Below are 22,484 nucleotides of genomic sequence, written 5' to 3'. Positions count from 1 at the left end.
GAGAGAGAAGGAGAGAAAAGTTGGTGTCATGCCTAGGAACTACATGCCTGCTCTGTAACCTATTTAGACGTAATACTAATAAACGAGTGTTAAGCAGGTACCAGAGTTCGTCCACAGTCTGTTTACTAACCAAGGTAAGTTATAGTACTGGAATCTATTATAATGTAACCAATGATAACACTGGGATCTGTTATAATGTAACCAATGGTAACCAATGTCCCTAAATTAGTCTTCCCTCAATCTTCCCCAATAGGCATAGACAAAGGTCGTAGGTAGAGGAGGGCACTCACAATGTTAAAATGGCGGCGCGGGCTCTTTGGGCCGAAGGGCCTGTTTCCCATGCTGTGTTGTTCTTTGTTCTTTGCTAACATGACGTGAGGGTCAGCTGACCCAATAGACAATGTAACCAATGGTAAAATTAAGTGGTGGTCAGCTGACTAGCTGACCTGGTGTAAATAGCAAGCAGGTAGAGATTGTGGAGATGCTGTGTGGCCTGAGTGTTGGTGTGATGAAGTTTCTTTATGAAACCTTTTTCTTTGATTTACTCTATGAAGCTAGTTCTTTTATTGCTTGCAATTGAAGTATCCTTAGTGCCAGATGAACAAGTCCCACATCTAGAATCCAAGACAGAAGGCCCCAGTCTCAGACAAGTCCCACTGATGAGGGATTTGGTTGAATGGATAGATTGGAGAAGTTTGGCTTACTGTACTTGGGGAAGAGAAGGTTGAAAAGAAGGTTGACACAAATGTTCAAAATCATGAGGAGCCTGGACAGCATAGACAGGGAGAAACTGTTCCCAGCATTTCAAGGGTTGAAAACCAGGGGACACTAAATTTGGGTGAATTCCAAAAAAGAATCAAGCACAAGAAAAAACTCATTTTAACAAAGCGAGTGGTTAGGATCTGGAGTATACTGCCTGAGCATTTGCTAGAGACAGATTTGACCATTGCTTTCAAAAGGGAATTGGACAATTATCCCAAGGGAAAACATTTGCAGGGCTAGGTGGAAAAGGCTTCCTTCTGTGTCGTAACCATTCTGTGATTGTATAAATATATTCAGGATTGCTGACCACGCTAAGTTAGATGGCACAGTAAATAAGGTAGATGGCAGCACAAAGTTGCGCATGGTATTCATAGATTAACTATGGAAAAACTGCCAGATTATTCCAATGTCGGGAGGTTTGAAGTCATGTACTTTGAACCGAGAATCAGGATCCTCTCTAAATGGTGAGAATTTTTTCATGGTGAAGGAGCAGAGGTATTTTTGGGTTCATATATCAAAATCACTAAAAACTAGAGGACTGGTGCACTTAAGTATTTAAAAGTTTAATGGATGTTAGTGTTCGTCTCAAGGTGGTAGAATACAAAAAGATACAACAGTTGTCTTGAATATCAGTTAAACACCATTTGGAGTGTTGTGTTCAACTCTAGCATCATACCTTAGAAGGGATGTATTGGCCTTGGGAAATGAAGCCCAGGACACAATCTTACTGCCATTCACACCAGCTCCTGCTGCAGCAAGGTGGAGAATTGGCACCTGGTCAAATCTGCATTCACTGCAATGGAATGGGAAAATCTTGCTGGGGTGAACAGTGGTTACCCAATCAGCAGAATGATAATGTATTATAAAGATTAAATTCTGAATGCAGGTTCCGTGGACCAGGCTTTCTTTCCCTGGACTACAGAACATCAAAGGGTGATCAAAGGGTAATTGTGGTATTTAGGATGGTTGAATGATACAAAGAACAAAGAACAAAGAACAACCCAGCACGGGAAACAGGCTCTTCGGCCCAACAAGCCCGCGCCGCCGCATCACCCTACACCTATTCTACCCTGCGTGTCTACGAATAGAACCCCTGACTTAGCCAGATTCAGGGGAGAATAGTGTCAATTTGGTAAAACCAATCAGCCTAAGAGCACATCTTTGGGGTGTGGGAGGAAACCGGAGCGCCCGGAGGAAACCCACGCAACCACAGGGAGAATGCGCAAACTCCCACAGACACAGGCCCAAATCCATGTATCTGCACAGCTAGCAGTGCTAGTCACTGAGCTGTTGCGGCGCCCTTCTACCGGTCCAGGATCAAGCACACACACCGACACGAAGTACTAGGCCACTCCTGGAACCTCCAAGAGTAGCCCACGCACGACCCACCGTGTGCATGCCCCTCGTTTGACAACGAGGTAGACCTCCACCTGCGGAATAAAAGACAAAAACGTTAATCACAAGCCTGCCTTTCCGGTCTCTCCCGAGGTTCTAACCCTTATTTAATACCCCTACCATAACCCTCCATCCTCGTTTCACTCATGTGCCTATCTAACTGAACCTTAAACGAGTCCAACGTTCCCGCCTCCACCACCACCTTGATAGATACATGGAAATGTTTCTTCTGCTGGCAGAGTTCATTACAAGGGGGAATATCTTAAAAATTAGAGCTAGGCAGTCCAAGGGTATTGCCAGGAAGACTCCCTAACTAGAAGTAGCTGGCAAGAGAAAGCTAGCTAGAAATATAATGACAGATAGCAAGGGTTGTTATAGACACTTAAACAAGAGAGTTAACAAAGTTAATTGGGGAATTAATCAAGGAAAATAAGAAGATGGAAGATGAATTGAAAAGGCATTTTGCATCAGCCTTCATTATGGAAGATACAAGTAATGTCCCAGAAATGATTATAAAACAATCAGGAATTTGAAGGTAGGGAGGAACTCAAGAAAATTAAAATCACCAGGAAGAGATACTTAGCAAGTTGTTGGGAGCTGTGGGCTGACATATCTTGATGGACTTCATTCCAGTATTTTAAAAGAATGGCTGGTGAGATAGTTGATGTTTTGGTTTTAATTTTCCAAAACTCTTTGGATTTGGGGAAAGTGCCATTGATGTGTAAAATAGCAAATGTAACTCCTTTATTCAAAAAGGGAGGGAGACAGAAAGCTGAAAATTACAGGTTTAATATTTTCCATAGGGAAAATGTTATAAGCTATTATTAAGTGTTAAGGCAGAGCACTTAGAAAGCTCAAGGTGATCAGACACAGCCAACATGGTTTTGTAAAAGGGAAATTATTTTTAAACAATTTATTGGAGTTACTTGAAAGAGTAACATGTGCTGTGGGTAAAGAGGAAATGGTGGATGTGCTGTATTTAGATTTCTAGAAGGCATTTGATAAGATGCAACATCAAAGGGTATAGTGGGGAAAAAATAGCTCATAGTGTAGAGGGAAACATATTGGCATGGAAAGAAGGTTGACTATCTATCAAGAAACAGGGGATAGCTGTAAATGAATCTTTTGTTGTTTGGCAGGATGTAATGAGTGGTGTGCCACAGGGATAAGTTCTGCAGCCTCAACTTTTTATAATTTATATAAATGACTTGGATGAAGGGACCAAAGGTATCGTTGCTAAATTTGGTGATGATAAAATGATTGGTAGGAAAGTAAGTTGTGAAGTGGACACAAGGAGACATAGGTGGGTTAAATGAATGGATAAAGATCTGGCAAATAAAGTGTAATTTAGGAAAATATGACATTTTCCATGTTATCAGGAAGAATTTTAAAAAAAGGCATTTTAACCAAATGGTGAGTAATAGCAGAGCTCTGAGATGCAGAAGGATCTGGGTGAACTGATGCATCAATCACAAAAGGTTAGCATATAAGTAATTAGGAAGGCAGGTAGAATGTTATCATTTATTGTGAGGGGAATTGATTACAAAAGTAAATAGGTTATACTTCAGTTGTACAAGACCACACCTGGAGTACCGTCTACAATTTTGGTTTCCTTATTTAAGGGAAGATGTAAATATGTTAGGAGTAATTCAGAGAAGGTTTACTAAACTAATAACAGGAATGGGCGAATATGGATAAAGGTTAGAGAGGCTAGGCTTGTACCCGCTGGGGTTTAGTAGAGTAAGACACAACTTGATTGAAACATAAGATCCTGAGGGTTTTGACAGGGTGGATGTGGAGAAGATGTGTTTTTCTTGTGGGAGAATCTAGAAACACTCATTTAACTAGAGATGAGACAAAATGTTTTCTTTCGGGGGCAGAGAGCCTTTGGAACTCTCTTCCTCAAAAAGTTTTCAAGGTAGGGGGATAGGTTCTTGATAAACAAAGTGAGAAGGGGGAAGGATAGAGGTTAGAGGTTCACAGCATGGAAACATTCCCTTTGGCCCAACTTGTCCATGCTGCTCAATTTTTACCACTAAGCTAGTCCGAACTGCCCACATTTGGCCCTCATCAAGAGCTAAGCTGGAATGAATGAGTGAATAGAGGAGTGGGTTCGAAGGGCCAAGTGGCATATTCCTGCTCCTATTTCCTATGTTTGCATGTTCTTCACAGCGTCAGTGACCCAAGTTCAATACTGGCCTTGGGTCACTGTCTGTGTGGAGTTTGGACATTCTCTCTGTGTCTGCATAGGTTTCCTCCGGGTGCTCCAGTTTCCTCCCACAGTCCACAGCTGTGTAGATTAGATGGATTGGCCATGGTAAACTTCATTTATTAGTGTCACAAGTAGGTTTACATTAACAATGCAATGATGTTACTGTGAAAATCCCCTAGTTGTCACACTCTGGCGCCTTTTCGGGTACACTGAGGGAGAATTTAGTATGACCAGTGCACCTAACCAGCGTGTCTTTCAGACTGTGGGATGGAAACCTGAGCACTGGGTGAAAACCCATGCAGAGAAGGGGAGAATGTGGAGACTCCGCACAGACAATGACCCAACCAGGAATCGAACCTGGGTTGCTGGATCTGTGAGGCAACAGTGCTAACCACCCTGCCACCCGTGGGTTACGGAGATGGGGAGTGGGGCTGGGGTAAGAACCTCTGTCAGAGATTTAAGCGTATTAAACAATATGGACCCATGGTATCCAAATGGAGTAATATATAGATTGGTTAAGATCTATTTGAATTGTAGACAAAGCTCAAGGGGCTGACTGGCTTACTGCTGTTCTCATGTTTCCAGCAAACCCTTGGCTGTATTTCATTGGACATCTGTTGTTCCCTATTTTATGCCAACCCGTTAGAAAATTATGAATCTAGTAACAATTTAAAATATAATAATCTCTAAAGAATATGAAATAGAAATAGTGTGACAATTAGTTTGATAGGAGCTTACAAATATTAAACATGTTTTGTTATACTGTTTTATAAAATACCAACTTTTAATTTTAAAATACTCAGCTAAGCCATAACATTGAGATGTTACTTAAATAGTGATGGGTTTGATATGCAGTAAAACTTAATTATCTTTCTGTGTAATTTTAAATCCTTTTGTCTGTAGTTGTGGAATAATTACTTCCATCTGGCCGTGAGCTTCATTACCCAAGAATCCCTGCAGCTGGAACATTTTTCTCAGGCAAAGTGCACCAAAATCCTGAACAAGTGAGTGTTGTTTATCAATGTTTTGTTACTCAGTCCCAGCTATGACTCTTTATACCTTGAGGAGAAGCAGCAATGAAACAGGAACAAGTAATTCAGTTCTAATTGTTCCAACGGGCCAGGCCAAGGGCTGGATTTTACGGCCTGGCTCATCCTGAAACCGTAAAATCCCACCTGAGGTCAACGGACTTTTCCATTGTCTGCACTGATTCCCATTGTAGGCGGGGCGGTAAAATTCCTTCCTAACAGTGTACCCATCGATGCGTCCAAAGTGCACTCTCTGGCACAAGAGGGCCTGGACAATTTAGTCCTTAAAGCCACAATAGTTCACATCGATCTGCACACATGTTCCTTACTTACTGGTTTGTCCTACTTTATTGTCATGGGACTGGATGTTTGAAAGGCTTTTCTTATTGCTGTTGACTTATTGGTGGATTGATTACCTTTGTCATCCCCTGAAGTGACTATTTTAATGTTCTCATAATTCTTGTCCTATCCTCCGTCCTCTGTAACCTATCTCACTCACACACACCATTGCTTCCTTTTTTACCTGTATTGGTTCCAGGTCCTTCGATGTCTCCCATTTAACATTTTAATCCTTGTGTTTAAATGCTTTCATGGCCTCATCTCTCCCTGTTTCCTTTAATCTTTCAGCATCTCCAAACATTATCTACACCTCTTAGTCCAACCTCAGGTGCATTCTTCACTCCCACCCTTTGCCTCACCATTGGTGACCATGGTCATCTAGGCCCCACACCATAGAACTCTCACTTTAATCTCTTTATTCCTTCACCCCCTTCTCCATGTCTTTAAAACTCACCACTTGGACCAAGTTTTCGGTCACCCCTAATCTTTGTCAAATCTTATTTGGCTCAGCATCAGAGCTTCTTGCCTGATTATGCCTCTGTGATGTAGCTTGACTTCTTTTTTCAAGTTAATGGTGTGGTATAAATGCCAGCTCTGGTGTTAAATACAAAACCAGAACATCAAAATCAGTCAGTTACAAATGAATGGAAATTTCATGCTGGCTAAGTCCTTTGGGAAATTGGCAATGAGTGGGACGTGGATCTATAGGATTTTAGGGGCCTCCAACAGGCATGATTTTAACAGACGGGCACAAAAAAATAGGATGGGAACCCACCCTGCTACCTTCCCACCCATTTAACCTATAGTTCAGCCCCATAACACGGTCGGTCGCAAGGCAGTGAAATTTTTGAAAAATTATTAAATTTAGTATATGCTGCCCACGCCATTTAACAAGGGCAGCTGGGCTGGGGTAGGCAGCCCCTTTAAAGAAGTTTCAAAAGGGCACGAAGGAAGAGCACACAGTCTTTGATGAATAGTCTTTGAGCATTGGATATTTCCCTCAAAGATAGTATTTCTTTCCCACCTGCCTGCTCTCTAAAATCCATTCCCCCCCCCCGCAACCGCCTGACCCTTCTCCCTAAACAGGGCAAATTGTCAGCCCCAAGACGCCAAACTTACCCCATTCCAGGATCCTCCTTCATGCAGCGAGCTGCAGTCCCAGCAGCACCTGCTTCTGAACCCTTGGTGCTTCCAGCCAATCAGATTGGCCAGGGGCTACGTTTTACAGGGTGTATTCGGGGGGGAGGTGGGGGTCAATCGAATTGGCCAACAGCTCCTGAGAGTGGAATTTCCTCCTTAGTCTTAACCAATTCAACTTTCTGTACTATGGTTCGCACGGAACAAGTTGGCTTCCAGCTAACTTTCCTTCTGGGGAGTGGGTGGCAAGCAATCCAACTCCCTCCCCCGACCCCATCTGTAAAATACTTTGTACGTGGCCTATGAAGCAGCATGCTGTTAAGTTGGTAAACAAAAAACTTGGACACCCTGCTCTATGCAGCAATGGACTCTCCTCCATCTACTTATTTTCAGCTGGCATAGTTTTGCATATATAAATCTCTGAACAGGTAATCAAACCAGACTCCAGAATATTCATCCATTCCCACACCAATTCCATTCTACCCTGCAGGGTTGCTCCTGCAAGATTTGCAATGCATGAGCAAATTGTCTGTGGAGTATTTAAAATCTCAGTTGAAATATTGCCATGATCCTCAATCCTGCTACTGAGATGGTAATTATCTAGCCAACGATGGAACCCACGCCATAGATTGGATCTTGCTGGAAAAGCACCATGTGTTAACTCCCAGCAAATTTGGGGCTTAAGAGATAAACCATGAGTTGTACATCTGCAGAATTTTCTGGTCAGTTAACATTTTCCATCACCTGTTTCATTTAATTAATATTTTTCCTTTATCCACCTTAGTATTTTTTCAAACTTGCCGAATTTGCACAATAATTGTCCATTAAACTCACTGCAGAGAACTAAGACTGGAACTTAGCAGCAGAGCCTTTCTAACTGTGATAGCCGGAGTTTTGCTGAAAATGGGAATGGCGCAGTGGCACAGTAGTTAGCATTGCTGCCTCACAGTGTCAGGGACCCGGGTTCAACTTCCAGCTTGGTCTGTGTGACACATTTTTCCCATGTGTGCATGGGTTTCCTCTGGGTGCTCTGGTTTCCTCCCACAGTTCGAAAGATGCACTGGTTAGATGCATTGGCCATGCTAAATCCTCTCTCAGTGTACCCAAACAGGTGCTGGAGTGTGGCGATGACGGGATTTTCACAGTAACTTCATTGTAGTGTTAATGAAAATCTACTTGTAACAAAAAATATAAATCATAATCATCAATAAATATAAAAAGATAAATCAAATAAATAAACAGAGATATGTCAAAGCTTTTCATCTTGCATTCATCAGGGCACTTTGCAAGAATACTAGTATGAGGGGAAAACAATAATTTGTATTGCATAAGAGGATTGCTGATTGGTTGGTGCCGATCAACCAGCATTCTCTTCTCATACAATATAAATTCTTGTTTTCCCCTTGTATCGATATTCCTGTGAAGTATCCTGATGAGTGCAGGACAGAAAGCTCGATATGCCTTTCATTTCAGCAATATTCAAGTTTTGTACAACAAATGGTTGATCTGATAGCTGTTAATGTCAATCAGCCTCTCTGGCTTCAAGAGGGAACAGTTTAAACTGTTCAATCCGCTTGCTGTGCATTAACAATTGTTGTTCAGGATGCATGTGATGAATTATTACTGCTGGTTCAGGATGTCAGATGATAAGAGTGCATATACTGTTCTCTGTGGTTTTCCTTCCATTTATTGGATGGAGGGGAAAAAAAATCACATGGACTGCTGCAATCCTCAATCGATCTCATGTTTTATTCTTGAATGAACCAAAGGAAAATAAAGATTTGCACCTGTCACAACCTCAGGGTGTCCTAAGGTGATTTACAGCCATTTTATTGAAGTATTGTCAGTGTTATAATGTTGGAAATGTAGCAGCCAATTTGCAAGTGGCAAGATCGAATAGATAGCAATGTGACAATGACTAGATCACCTACTTTAATGAGGCTGTTTGAGGGATTAATATTGGCAAGAATTATACTTTGAAATAAATTGCCACCCACCACCTGAGGGCTGACAAAACTTCAGTTTAATGTCTCATCTGAAAGACAATGGGTGGAATTTCTCCGTCCTCCCATGGTCCCAGGGTATGCTTTCTTGTGGCGGGTGTGGCTCTCCATTGGATGCAGCTCCACAGAACCTCTGGTCCTGCTGATGTCTACAATGCTTTGTCCATCCTGCCAGGGAACATGCCATTAGTGGGGTGGGAGGGAGGGGTGGGGGTGGGGGTGGGCGGGGGGTGCGGGAGGGGTCCCCTTTGGCAGGACCGGAAGATCCCACCAGAGTGGGAGTGGGATTTGAATTCATTATCTTTTAATTCTGAGGAAAACATGTTGACATAGCTGACCATTGTAGCAAAGCTTATTACCCAGTTTTGACTCTGTCCTCCATTTGGATATTATATTTTTTCTGGGGCAGTCTGTAACTTGCTGTTATGTTTTGCCTGCAGAGAACACTAGCCATAGTTCTTTTACTGACACATTCTCTGATCTGAACTTTGTGCCACAATTAGCACCTGCCTTATTTATTTATTAATTAGTGTCACAAGTGGGCTTACAGTTCAGTTAATGTGAAAATCCCTTAGTTGCCACACTCCAGCATCTGTTTGGATATACTGAGGGAGAATTTAGCATGGCCAATACATCTAACCAGCATCTCTTTCAGACTGTGGGAGGAAACCAGAGCACCTGGAAAATCCCACGCAGACACGGGGAGATCGTGCAGACTCCGCACAAACAGTTATCCCATCCAGGAATCAAAACCCTACTGTGAGGCAACAGTGCTAACCACTGTGCCATGATCCTCATCCTGAGATTTATTGGTTAAAAATAGATTTGCAGTGAATAAATCCGCACCGCAAAGTCATCTGCTATTCTAAAGGGTGATGAGCTGCAGGAAGAAGGAGTGGTAGTCATTGTGGGTTAAAATTGTCAAAAATATTTTTAATTACACTTTTTGGTGGTTCTGCAATAAAGTAATTGAAAACACTCCTTTCTTTTTCAGATACGGAGATATGAGACTCCAAATCGGATTCAATGTCCGTGACATGTGGTACAAGCTTGGTGAGTGAAATGTTGTTATGTAATTTGTTTTTGAATGAGGTGTCTTTTCAACTGTTTAACCTGCTGTTGTGCCTTAAGTATAAGACTCTCACTGACTCCACACCATTCGTAATTCCTCAGAAACTGAACTAGTCCATGTCCAAATGCAGCAAGACCTGAACAATTGCCAGGCTTTGGCTGACACATGGCAAGTAACATTTGTGCCATACAGGTGCCAGGCAATGACCATCTTCAATAAAAGAGGATCTAACTATTGTCCTTTGTCATTCAGTGGCATTGCTATTGCTGAATCCCCCATTATCAACATGCTGGGTGTTGCTAATGACCAGAAACTGAACTGGATGAGTCACATCAATACTGTGACTACAAGTTCAGGATAGAATGGCTCAGAATGCAACAGCAGGGAACTCACCTCCTGATTCCCCAAACGTGTCCACTATCATGGTCGAGATCTTCAAATTTTTAGGCGTCCAGATCATCCACAACCTACCCTGGTCTCTCCTTGCCGATACTATAGTTAAGAAAGCCTGCCAATGCCTCCACTTTTTCAGAAGACAAAGGAAATTTGGTATGTTCACAATGACTCTCACTAGCTTTTACAGATGCACCATAGAAAGCATTCTTTCTGGTTCTATCACAGCTTGGTATGGCTCCTGCTCTGTCCAAGACTGCAAGAAATTACAAAGAGTCGTGAACAAAACCCAGTCGGTCACTCAAACTTATCCCCCACCCATTGATTCCATCTACACTTCGTGCTGCCTTGGAAAAGTAGCCAGCATAATTAAAGACCATGTGCACCCCGGATATACTCTCTTCCAACTTCCTGTCGGGAAAAAGATACAAAAGTGTGTGGACACATACCAACTGACTCAAGAACAGCTTCTTTCCTGCTGCCTTCAGATTTCTGACCTACCTTGCATTAAGTTGATTTTTCTCTACACCCTAGCTATGACTGTAACACTACATTCTGCACACCCGCCTTTGCTTCACTGTGCATGGTATGCTTTGTCTGTATAGCGTGCAAGAAACAATACTTTTCACTTTATATTAATACATGTGACAATGATAAATCAAATCAAATCAAAATCTATTAAGTTCATGCCAGTAGAGAGATAGAATACTGTCCACTTGCCTGGATGAGTACAGCTCCAATGACACTCAAGAAGCTCCACACTATGCAGGACAAAGCAACCTGTTTGATTTCTATACCAATTCCACAAACATTCAATCCCTCTACCACTGACGAAGGGTAGTAGCCATGTGTGCCATCTACAAGGTGCCCTGCAGCAACTCACTAAGACTCCTTTGGTGGCAGCTTCCAAACTCATGACCTCTTCTATCCAAAAGGACAAGAGCAGCAGATATCTGAGAACACCACCACATGGAAGTTCCCCTCCAAGTCACTCCCAATCCTGACTTGGAAATATATTGCCGTTCCTTCACTGTCACTGGGTTTAAATCCAGAAATTCCCTCCCTAACATCATTGTGGATGTATCTACACCAAAGGGACTGCAGTGGTTTAAGAAGACCATCACCTTCTTATGACCAACTAGGGATGGGCAATAAATGATAGTCTAGCCAATGACATTCACAACCTGTAAATGAATAAAAGAAACATGTCCACAAAATATGGTACTGAGCTACATAGCCCTTAACCAGCTGTCCTGCATGTGGAGTGTGCTAGGATAGCGATGACAACATTACAAATAGCCTATCTTTGGGCTAAAAGGAATGGTAAAAAAATCAATCAGGGTTTCCAGATCTGATGTGGAGCTGCCGGCATTGGACTGGGGTAAACACAGTAAGAAGTCTGACAACACCAGGTTTAAGTCCAACCGATTTATTTGATAGTAAATTCACTAGCTTTCAAGGTTCCCCTCTTCATCAGATTCACCTGATGAAGAGGGGAACCTCAAAAGCTTGTGAGTTTACTGTCAAATAAATTGGTTGGACTTAAACCTGGTGTTGTCAGACTTCTTACTGTGTTTTCCAGATCTGGCCATGGCTAAATGGGACTCAAGGTTCCTACCCCTGATTCTCACCCGCTAATCACCATCCCCAGGAAAAGACTCTGACCCCTAATTACCATCCACTGGAACAGATTATGGGTCTTGCTTCCACAATAATTATGACTCTTGTCTAAGAACCAAGAGGGAGGACAGTTATTTACTTGACTTAATCAGGGGAGGCAGCGGCTTCAGAAAAGGAGAATCAGGAACAAAAATATTGCATTGAAAATGGAAGTTACTTCTAACAAATAACAAAATTAGTGTTAAAGAAGACTGTCAGGTTTATGGTAAGGAATATCTCAAGGTGCACTATTTCTCATCAGATTTTATGTATTTATTGAACAACAGCTAAAAACAAGATCCACTTCATCCCAGAGATGGTTGGCCCAATCCTGGAAATGACCCTGATTCCAGAGATCGAGCTCCGGAAAGCCACGATTCCAATCTTCTTTGACATGATGTTGTGCGAGTACGCCATGTTCAACAAGTTTAGGAAGGTATGAAGGAAGGTGATTTATGATTCTGTATGAAACTGGACGCTGGAAGATATTGAAAGGTCACAAGATTGTCAAAAGAACAGTGGGTTGCAAGAATCATTCTTTGTAAATGAAAACCAAAGGAGGCAATGGGAAGGATGGAGTGATAATTGGCCTCTGGAATTTTATAATAAGGATGGTGTCAGTACTTTCAGCTGGCTCAGCAAGATCTCTCACTTCACATAGTTATGCTGGCGGATATGTGTTCTTCATGATGGATGGTACTGAACTCTCATCAAATCACCATTGTTGGGAACGCAGGAAAATATAGAGGCACAGAATCTTACGGTGTACAAAGAGACAATTAGGCCCATCATGCCGTTGCTGGTTCTTTGAAAGAGCTATCCGGTTTAGTTGTAATCCCACAAGCTTTTCACATGCAACTGTTTCCTTTTCAAGTATATATCCAATTCCCCCTTTAAGATTTACCATTGAACCTATCCTTCTGCCACCCTTTCAAGCAACGCATTTCAGATAGAAAGGCCCGTCTAGTCATGGATATCCTGCTTTTGGCACCGTCCCAATGTTTGAACCCGCGTGTGGCTGTTTTAATCAGTGGAATGTATCCTGTTGGAGGAGCCTCAACCTCCTAACTCCTTTTCCTGCCCCTCCTTCCCCAAACCCACATTGTGTCCACTGCTTGTCTTGCCATCTGCTTCAGAGGTTTGGGTTAATCTAATTTCCTGTGAACAGCCATACTTTCAATTGCATTGCAATGCAAATTAGAGCATCAAATTTCTGCAACTGAGCATAACAAACAGCAGCACGTAGACAGCCGTTAATTACACAGTGTGAACAAAGCCGTTGTGGTACTTGACAAGACTTGAGTGAGGTACAGAAGGCCCACTGACTTTTGCAAATTGCCGTCTTCAGTGCTTGAATGAGGTGATTTGGAAATGGGTGAAGCTCTGTTTGTATTTGCCTTTGGCAAGAGACCAAATCAAACAGGTTTGGTTTCAAGACTGTATTCACCTTCACACACAAAAAGACAGAAAATGCTAGAAAATCTCAGCATCTAGACAGCGTCTATGGAAAGAGAATAGAACCAATGTTTTAGTCTGGCTGACCTTTCATTAGAGCTATATTCAGCTTGTCTGACTCGGGTCCCTGTACAAACATAAGGTTTCTATGAATCAAGCTGCCCCCTTTGAACAAAAGCAAGTGTGCTCCAGAGAGGCCTCGTGAGCTAGTAGCACAGGTCAAGTGGATAGCTCCAGCCAGTGAAAGATAGCATCAAGTGATGGGCTGAATCGCCTCCTTCTCTCATTTCTATGACTTTTAGATTGAACCCAAACAGTCAGACAAGGGTGGACATGGTTAAACCAATGGCAAGTAAAGGTATGACTGATGTCCCGAAGTTCTTCCTGCTAAGACTGGTCTGCATGCAGACAGACATCTGGGTATGGTGGTTGATGGGGGAGGTGAAAAATACTGAAACTTGTTGGAAAACGTCTAAAACCTTTGTGAGGGGGCAGGAAAAGGAGCAGGAAAGCTGTATGTTAGTGTTTATTGTATAAGCAAGGGTGAACAAATTGCCCTTTCCTGTCCACTCTGTTTTTCATGGGTGAGCATTTTATACCAATCAATGTATCGAGGTTTAAGGACATCTTGAGAAAGCACAGTGTGAATGACAGACAGTAAAGTGCCATGAAAGTACTATTGGTGGGATTTTTCTCCCTGTCCACAGTGTGTTTCGCAGTGGCAGAAAGCAGCACATTACTCATTAGAGATGGGATCTTATGATCCCATTGTTACCAACAGGGTTACCCAGTGAATGCACCTCTCATCGATGGGAAACCCGCAGCAGGAGTGCACCATTGGCAGGACCGTATGATCCTGCTAGCATGAACGGCACTAAGATTTTGGCATAGGAATCAATCTAAAGGAACAGCTGTGAAATGAAGGCGAGGTATTGGGAAATATAACAACTGAAAACATTACTGGTTGATAATATTTCCCACCACCTAAATGCTTCGAACTATTTCGAGTGTTTTCCATCTCTCGGATAACAGTTTCAAACATTATTGTCCTTCCTCTACTTTTTATTCAGTGTGATTTTGGATGTCTCAAGTAACTAATGATCTTTTTAACAGTTTGAAGATGAAATAATCCTGAAGTTGGATCACGCGGTGGAGGGAGGATGTGGTGATGAGCAGTATATGGAGCTCTTCCAGAAGATGTAAGATCCTGTTTGTTTTCCAACTTTCAACCGAAGCACACAAACACAAAAATAATATCACACTGAGGAGGCAAATATAGAATCAGAATCACAGGTCGGAGTGAGCAAAAGAAAAATTCCAGAATGAAGTAGGACAGGACGCAACAATATTCATTTTACTTAGACCTTTGTTATAGAATCCCTATAGTGCAAAAGGAGGCCATTCAGCCCATCGAGTTTGCACCGACCACAATCCTACCCAGACCCTACCCCCATAACCCGATGTGCTTACCCTAGCTAGTTCCCCCTGACACTTAGGGGCAATTTAGCATGGCCAATCCACTTAAACTGCACATCTTTGGACTTTGTTATAAAGAGTAGCTTCAACAAGCAGCAGGAGTGGCAAGAGATGGTGGAGTGGGGGTGGGGGGGGGCAGGAAGGGTGAGGAACTGAAGGGATAGGCAACAAATTAAGCTTGGAAAACTTTGTAGAAAGGGAGTAAGAGTTTAGACTGGAGAGCGAATAAGAAAGCCCAGAGGCTGGATGAGTTGAGGAGGTTACAGAGGTGGTCTTCATAGAAGCCCTACAGTGCAGGAGGCAATTTGGCCCATCAAGTCAGCACAGACCAAATACCGCCCAGGCCCTTTGCCCATAACCCCACATATTTACCCTGCTAACCTGACACTACGGTCAATTTAGCATGGCCAAATAACATAATCCACACATCTTTGGACTGTGGGAGGAAACCAGAGCACCTGGAGGAAACCCACGCAGACAATGGGAGAATGTGCAAACTCCACACAGACAGTGATCTGAGGATGGAATTGAACCCGGTTCCTTGGCGCTGTGTGGCAGTAGTGCTAATCACTGTGCCACAGTGCTGCCCATAAAGAATCAGCTTCAATTGGGCCTTGAATTAGCTTCAGAACAAAAGGTCACAAGAAGAAACTGGAGTAAATTCATTGTGGCTTGAAAATGTTTTGTCACCTGACCCTTGTTACATTCCCCCCGCACACCCCACAACCAATATCCCTCCCTAATCTTATTCTCCTGTCTCCACCCCCCAACCTCCTGGTGCTCTTAAATCAGTTCTAGCATTCCATAATCTGATCAGTGGTTTCCAATCCAGCACCCTTTACCCCTCAAAAAAAAAACCCCTGGCTTCCACCCCGCCTCTGGGCCCACTTACCAAGGCTGAGTGTGGTTGGGGGGGATGGGTGGGAAGCAGAAGTGCTGAGATGAAAAGCTCTTTGTTACACTTTGGGTGATTTTTGAGCCATTCCTACCTTGAATGCTTCTATGCTGAATAAACAAAAGTGTTGATAAAAAATGAACTCAATCCCAAGGGAAGTTACGCTCAAACACAGCAAAGGTTACTCTGGATTTTTCAAAAACACTGGTTAAGGTCCAAGTAGTGTGTTGCTCCCAGTACTGGCCACCACACTTTAAGAAAGATGTGAAGATCCTTGAGAGTATGGAGCAGATGTAGAAGTGGGGACATTGAGGTGGGGATGCTGTGGGTTGAGTTATAGGGTTACAATGGAAAGCTAGAATTGTTCTTGTTGGAGCAAAGAAAGTTGAGGAGAGATTTGATAGGCGATTACGACAAACTTAAATAAAATAGACAAGAGAAAAAGCTGTTCCCACTGGCTGATGGTACAAGGATGAGGAGACACATAGCTAAGATTCTGACCAATAGGTATAGTGGAATGTGAGGATGAACTTTTTTACACAGTGATTGCTAATGCCCTGGAACTCGCTGTCCTCAAGAGTGGTCACAGTAAGAAGTCTCTCAACACCAGGTTAAAGTCCAACAGGTTTATCTGGAATCACGAGCTTTCAGAATGCTGCTCCTTCATCAGGTAAGTCAGCAGAGCAGCGCTCCAAAAGCTCGTGATCCCAAATAAAGCTGTTGGACTTTAACCTGGTGCTATGAGACTTCTTACTGTGACCACCCCAATCCAACGCCAGTATCTCCACATCACACAAGGGTGGTGGAGGCGGAAACAATCAAGGATTGCAAAAGGATGAGGAAATGAACTTGCAGGGGCAGTGTTACAAGTCTCAAGCTGGGAAATGAGAATGACCTGAATATTGCATCGGGAGCGCTACCATCCGAAAGACGTGCTGGTTAGATGCATTGGCCATGCTAAATTCTCCCTAAGTGTACCCAAACAGACACCAGAGTGTGGCGACTAGGGAATTTTCACAGTAACTTCAGTGTTAATGTAAGCCAACTTGTGTCACTAATAAATAAACTTTATCTTAATGAGAGTGGCCTTACAATGGAATATTAAAGAGCTCTGGATATTTTCAACACCTACACATACTAATCCTATTTCTTATGAGCCGGCATGGACTGATGTACCAAATGGCTTCCTTCTGCATCATGACTTTATGGGCTGAATTCTAAGGGGTGCCATGGTCCCGTACCATCACCAAATCAAGGGAGAATGCACCCAGGGCTGGATGGCTGCCCCACAGTCATTCTATGCCAATTGACTGGAAGAAGAATATCTGTCCATTAAGGTTGGGAAGTCCTACCTCAGATCTGCCAAACGATTGGAGGCTGGAAGCACTCTCCGGTCCCAATAGCTCCAATGGATTTGGTGGCCATTGCAGATACTGCAATCGGGCAATGAGGCGAGTGAGTTCGTAGAATCCTTACAGTGCAGAAAGAGGCTATTTGGCCCATCAAGCCTACACCAACCACAATCCCACCCTATCCTGTAACCCACTTATATACACTGCTAGTCCCTCTGTCACTAAGGTGTAAATTAGCATGTCCAATCAATCAAACCCACACATCTTTGGACTGTGGGAGAAACCTAGAGCACCCAGAGGAAACCCACACAGACATGGCGAGAACGTGCAAACTCCACACAGACAGTCACCCAAGGTTGGAATTGAATCCGGGTCCCTGTCATCGTGAGACAGCAGTTCTCAACACTGTGCCACTGAATTGCATTTTAAGTGTTTTGGAATTGGCGAGTGGTGGGAGCTGGGGTTTTAGAGGGCATGGAGGAAGGGAATTCGGGAGGGTGGGTATTATACCTGCTGGGCTGACTGGTTGGTGTAAAACTCCCATTGATGACATTAATTCCCCACCAGGACTTCAGTTGGCTCACAGAAGGGCCAACATCACCCATCTACTCATAAAATTACAATGAGGGCAAGGGTTGGTGAGTTGGCACAGGCCGGTGGCACACCTGCATACACACCAGTTGGAGAGTGTTACATCCAGCCTACGACTGTATTTTTTTTTAATGCCCCCTGATTTGATTTCAGGAGTTGCTCAAAGAATTGAATATCGGCTGCTCCCTCTGTTTTACAACCTGCCTCACTCTGTGGCCGCAGATCACCTTATTTATATATGTATCCCTGCTAAGAAAAGCTACAGTGAACTGTAACAATTACCCAGCTAATGCCAGATTACAGCGCTCGTTCTCAATAGAACTGTAACCTTCTTGTAATAACAAGAGTCAACCATTTGCATTCTTCTTGGTTTTACTTGCCTCTCCTGTAAGCCCCTCCACAGTGCCAAATGCAGCAGTGCACTGATAGAAGATTGGAAACCCATAACCAGAGATGGAAAACATTATGGGTACATAGCAAATGCTGAAGGCATTGTGTACACCAATGTCAATATTTCATAACCAATTCTAATGAGGAGTCCCCCCTCAAGCATTAACGTGGGCTTTCTCCTTCAAATTATGGGTCGATGGATTGTATTCTTGTCCAGCTAAGTCCATGGGTTTCAACTGATGTCTGAACATATTTCACTATGGGCAGAATTTCCCCTCCCCTTTACAGCAGTGTGAATATTCAGTAGAATGGGGCTTTTGGCAGCTCCTTGCCTACATCCTGACTCTGCCTGATCTCTGGGGCTGGACTAATTCACATAATTAGTCTATAACTCTGCCTCAACTGGTGGGAGAAAGGGAAGGAGAAGGGAGGATGGAGGGGAGCTACCAGAACACCTGGCTTCTTCTCTCCCACTGCTGTGTTTTGAATTTGACTCTTTGCCTAATGTGATTAAAAATGTAAACATCTTCCGAGGACTTCATATGTCAAAAGCACCAGTCTTTGAACAATGGCAATCTTTTAAATTGTGCAGAGAACTTTTATATTCTCCCCTTTCTCCAATTCCTCACACCACCAGCATTGGCCACAAAGGGAGCAGGTATAGAGGTGTTTCAGGAGCCGGAATGAGTTTGATTTAGTCCCATTGCTGCCTTGCCAGTGATGCCCACAACCTGAGAATGAATAGTGAAACGAAAGCAAGGGGGGGACGTGTTTCAAATTACCGACCCCCTCCCCCCCCCCCCCAAGATCTTTAGGTTATTGATTTACATATAACATCTTCCAAATCTTTCCTCCAGCCTCCTGGAGTGTGCTTCAAATCACCCGAACATTGCCAAGTCAGTGCAACATTTTGTCAGCTTGGTCAAGGGTCTCCTGGAGAAATTGCTGGATTACAGGTCGGTGATGAGTGACGAAAGCAAAGGAAACCGCATGAGTTGCACAGTTAACCTGCTGGTACGTACAAAGTCTTTTTGATCAGCTGTTCTGCTAAGCACCTGCACTCTTGTCAATCTTCCAACCCATCCCCATCCCGCCAGCCCAGGATTGATAGCTATGCCATCACTTTTAGGCCCCAAGCCTCTCAAATTCTCCCTTCAAAATACTCTCCTCTTCCCTCTCTTCTTCCTCAATAGGATGTCCTTTAAAACTTGCCTCTCTAACCAATCTTTTGCTTACCTGCCCCAATGTCTTCTCCTTTAGCATGGCATTGTTTTGTTCTAATTATGTTCCTGTGAAGCAGCTCAGGCATTTAACGCTAAAGGCACTATATGAATGAAAGTTGCTGCTTTGCTTCTGATCGGAACAAAAAGCCAATGTGTAACTTATCTGTCCTATTATGCAAAATCAAGGTTTGAAATAATCCATAGGGTGAGTCATAGTAGAATCATAGAGACCCTACAGTGCGGAAAGAGGCCATTTGTCCCATCGAGCCTGCACTGACTGCAATCCCACCCAGGCCCTCCCCCCATATCCTTACATATTTACCTGCTAATCCCTCTAACCTACGCATCCCAGACACTAAGGGGCAATCTTTGGATTGTGGGAAGAAACCAGAGCACCCGGAGGAAACTCACACAGACACGAGGAGAATGTGCAAACTCCACACAGACAGTGAGCCAAGCCGGGGATCAAACCCAGGTCCTTGGAGCCGTGAAGCAGCAGTGCTAACCACTGTGCTACCGTACCGCCCATAGTGGATGCGTAATACTCTCTTCTCAGCTATAAGGAATAGCTGGTACCACAGTACCAGCTTAGTTGTAGTGAACTAGAGCATTGCTGGAGAAAAGTGACATGTTCGCGAAGCTTTTCATCTTGTACTCATCAGGACAGATCCAAGGATGCCAATTTTCAAAGGAAGCTACAATTTATACTGAGTTAAAGAAAACACTACAGATGCTGGAAATCTGAAATGAAAACAGAAACTGTTGGAAAAATTTTGCAGGTCTGGCAGCGTCAGTGAAGGGAGAAACAATTAATGTTTTGAGTCCATGTGACTGAAGAAGGACCCAAAACATAACTGTGTTTCTCGTTCGACGGATACTGCCAGATCTGTAGAGATTTCCAGCAATTTCAGTTTTTATAACAATTTATACTCCATGAGAAAAGGGTGCTGATTGGTTGGCAAGATAATCCTGATTGAGACATTGACATGGAGAATGCACTGAGAAGTGATGGTCCACCACGCTTTTGTTTAGTTCAAAAGAGGTGCAATGTCTGCTGGACATGTTCCTTTTGCCTGCAGAGGACAGTTCCATGTGTATGTCTTGATCAAGTAGAGACTTTACAACATTCCTGCTTAGATAGGGAATGGTAGCATTAATAGAATTTGAGTTTGCTGGAACGCAGAAATCTCCATTTTAGTATCCTCAACAGATGTTAGCATTAGTGCGAACACACTAGTTTTTGTATTTAGTGGGCAAGTGCCTTGTTGAAATATAAAATACCTGACACTAAAAAGTGACAAAGATATGGCTGGAATACCATTGCCAACAGAGTACCATAGATACTTCACCATCTCTTTGGTTTTCCTTTCCTGTTAGGTGGGAGCATTCTTGCATGGCCTGTGTTTATTTCCCATCCCCATTTGCCCTCGAGAAGGTGGAGATGAGCCATCTTCTTGAAATAGTGCAGTCATCTGTAATCGGTACATCCGTAGTGCTGTTAGGGAAGGATTTTTGACTCAGTGACAGTGAACGAACAGTGATATAATTGCAAGCACAGAATGCAGGGGAACTTGCAGTTGGTGGTACTCTATGCGCTGTCCACCCATGTCTTTCTAGGTGATAGAGGTTGTATGTTTGGAAGCTGCAGTGTCAAAGAAGTTTTGGTGAGCTGTCGATGGTACGCGCTACTGCCACTCGGCATTAATGGTGGATGGAGTAAATGACCGAGTGAGCTGTTTCGCTCTGGATGGTGTCGAGCTTCTTGGTTATTGTTGGAACTGCTCTCATCCAGGTAAATGTGTTGTGTTAAGCTCATCTTTGCATTCATTTAAGTTTGAGATTGAATGAGTGAGGTGCAAAGCAGTTCATCGACAGCTACAAACTCCAGCTTGCTGACTGACCGAGTCTGGCTTTATCTCACTGCAGCTCTGGCAACTGTTGACTTAAGGCAGCTATTTCTGGCCGTGGAACCCTTTTAACCTCCCAAGCGTACTGATAGAACTCCTGAGTAACATTTTTATCAGATGGAGGAGTAAAATCACAAAAAAGATTGTTTTTGTGCAATAGGCAAACTAACAAAAATAAATTTATAAAATACATTCTATTTCTTTAGTGTGTATACTGATTAGAATTAAAAAGTTCTGTTATTCAACAAAGTACCTTTTCTTTTTGTCATTTTTAATGGGATGAGTGATACTTCTGTTTTTGCTCAAAAATGTGTTTAATGTTAGGAGCTGCTGGAGAGCTGGATTCTCATATCAGACACACACACACACACAGGAGACACACATTCTCTCCCTCTGTCACACACATACAGATACACATGCACAAACATACATATATACACAGACATTCTCTCTCTCTTTCACACACACACACACACACACATTAGAGTCATAGTCATAAAATCATAGAGATTTATAGCATGGAAACAGGCCCTTTGGCCCAACTTGTCCATGCCGCCCTTTTTGTTAAACCCCTAAATTAATCCCAATTGCCCGCATTTGACCCGTATCCCTCTATACCCATCGTACCCATGTAACTATCTAAATGCTTTTTAAAACTATCTAAATGCTTTTTCTCCTATACCTGTGGCAGCTTGTTCCAGACACTCACCACCCTCTGTGTGAAAAAATCGCCTCTCTAGATCCTCTCTGGTATCTCTCCCCTCTCACTTTAAACCTATCCCTCTAGTTTTAGACTCCTCTACCTTTGGAAAAGATATTGACTATCTATCTTGTCTATGCCCCTTATTATTTTATAGACTTCTATAAAGTCACCCCTCAGCCTCCTACACTCCAGAGGAAATAAGTCCTGGTCTATTCAGCCTCTCCATATAACTCAATCCATCAAGCCCTGGTAGCATCCTAGTAAATCTTTTCTGCACTTTCTAGTTTAATAATATCCGTTCTATACTAGGATGACCAGAATTGCACACAGTATTCCAAGTGTGGCCTTATGTGTACCAATGTCTTGTACAACTTTAATAAGACTTCCCAACATCTGTATTCAATTTCTCTCACACATTCTCTCAATGTCGTGCGTACACACACACACACACACACACACACACACAAACGTTCTCTCTCTCACACTCTCTCT

The 22,484-nt window shown here is 43.0% G+C and overlaps 1 protein-coding gene across 2 annotated transcripts in view; it reads left to right on the top strand.

Moving 5' to 3' along the window:
* Positions 1 to 22,484, top strand: part of LOC145351949 (dedicator of cytokinesis protein 2-like) — a 595,946-nt gene that overhangs the window by 445,055 nt on the left and 128,407 nt on the right. For both annotated transcript variants that reach the window (XM_080201765.1, XM_080201764.1), the window contains 5 exons: positions 5,273 to 5,373; positions 9,871 to 9,929; positions 12,288 to 12,436; positions 14,569 to 14,654; positions 19,017 to 19,173. In XM_080201765.1, the coding sequence (XP_080057891.1) occupies positions 5,273 to 5,373; positions 9,871 to 9,929; positions 12,288 to 12,436; positions 14,569 to 14,654; positions 19,017 to 19,173 (552 nt within the window). The remainder of the gene's footprint in view (positions 1 to 5,272; positions 5,374 to 9,870; positions 9,930 to 12,287; positions 12,437 to 14,568; positions 14,655 to 19,016; positions 19,174 to 22,484) is intronic.

This window comes from Carcharhinus amblyrhynchos, chromosome 13, assembly GCF_965287045.1.
Source record: "Carcharhinus amblyrhynchos chromosome 13, sCarAmb.v2.hapA, whole genome shotgun sequence".
Lineage (NCBI taxonomy): Eukaryota > Metazoa > Chordata > Chondrichthyes > Carcharhiniformes > Carcharhinidae > Carcharhinus > Carcharhinus amblyrhynchos.
This window is presented reverse-complemented; position numbering and strand designations above follow the sequence as displayed.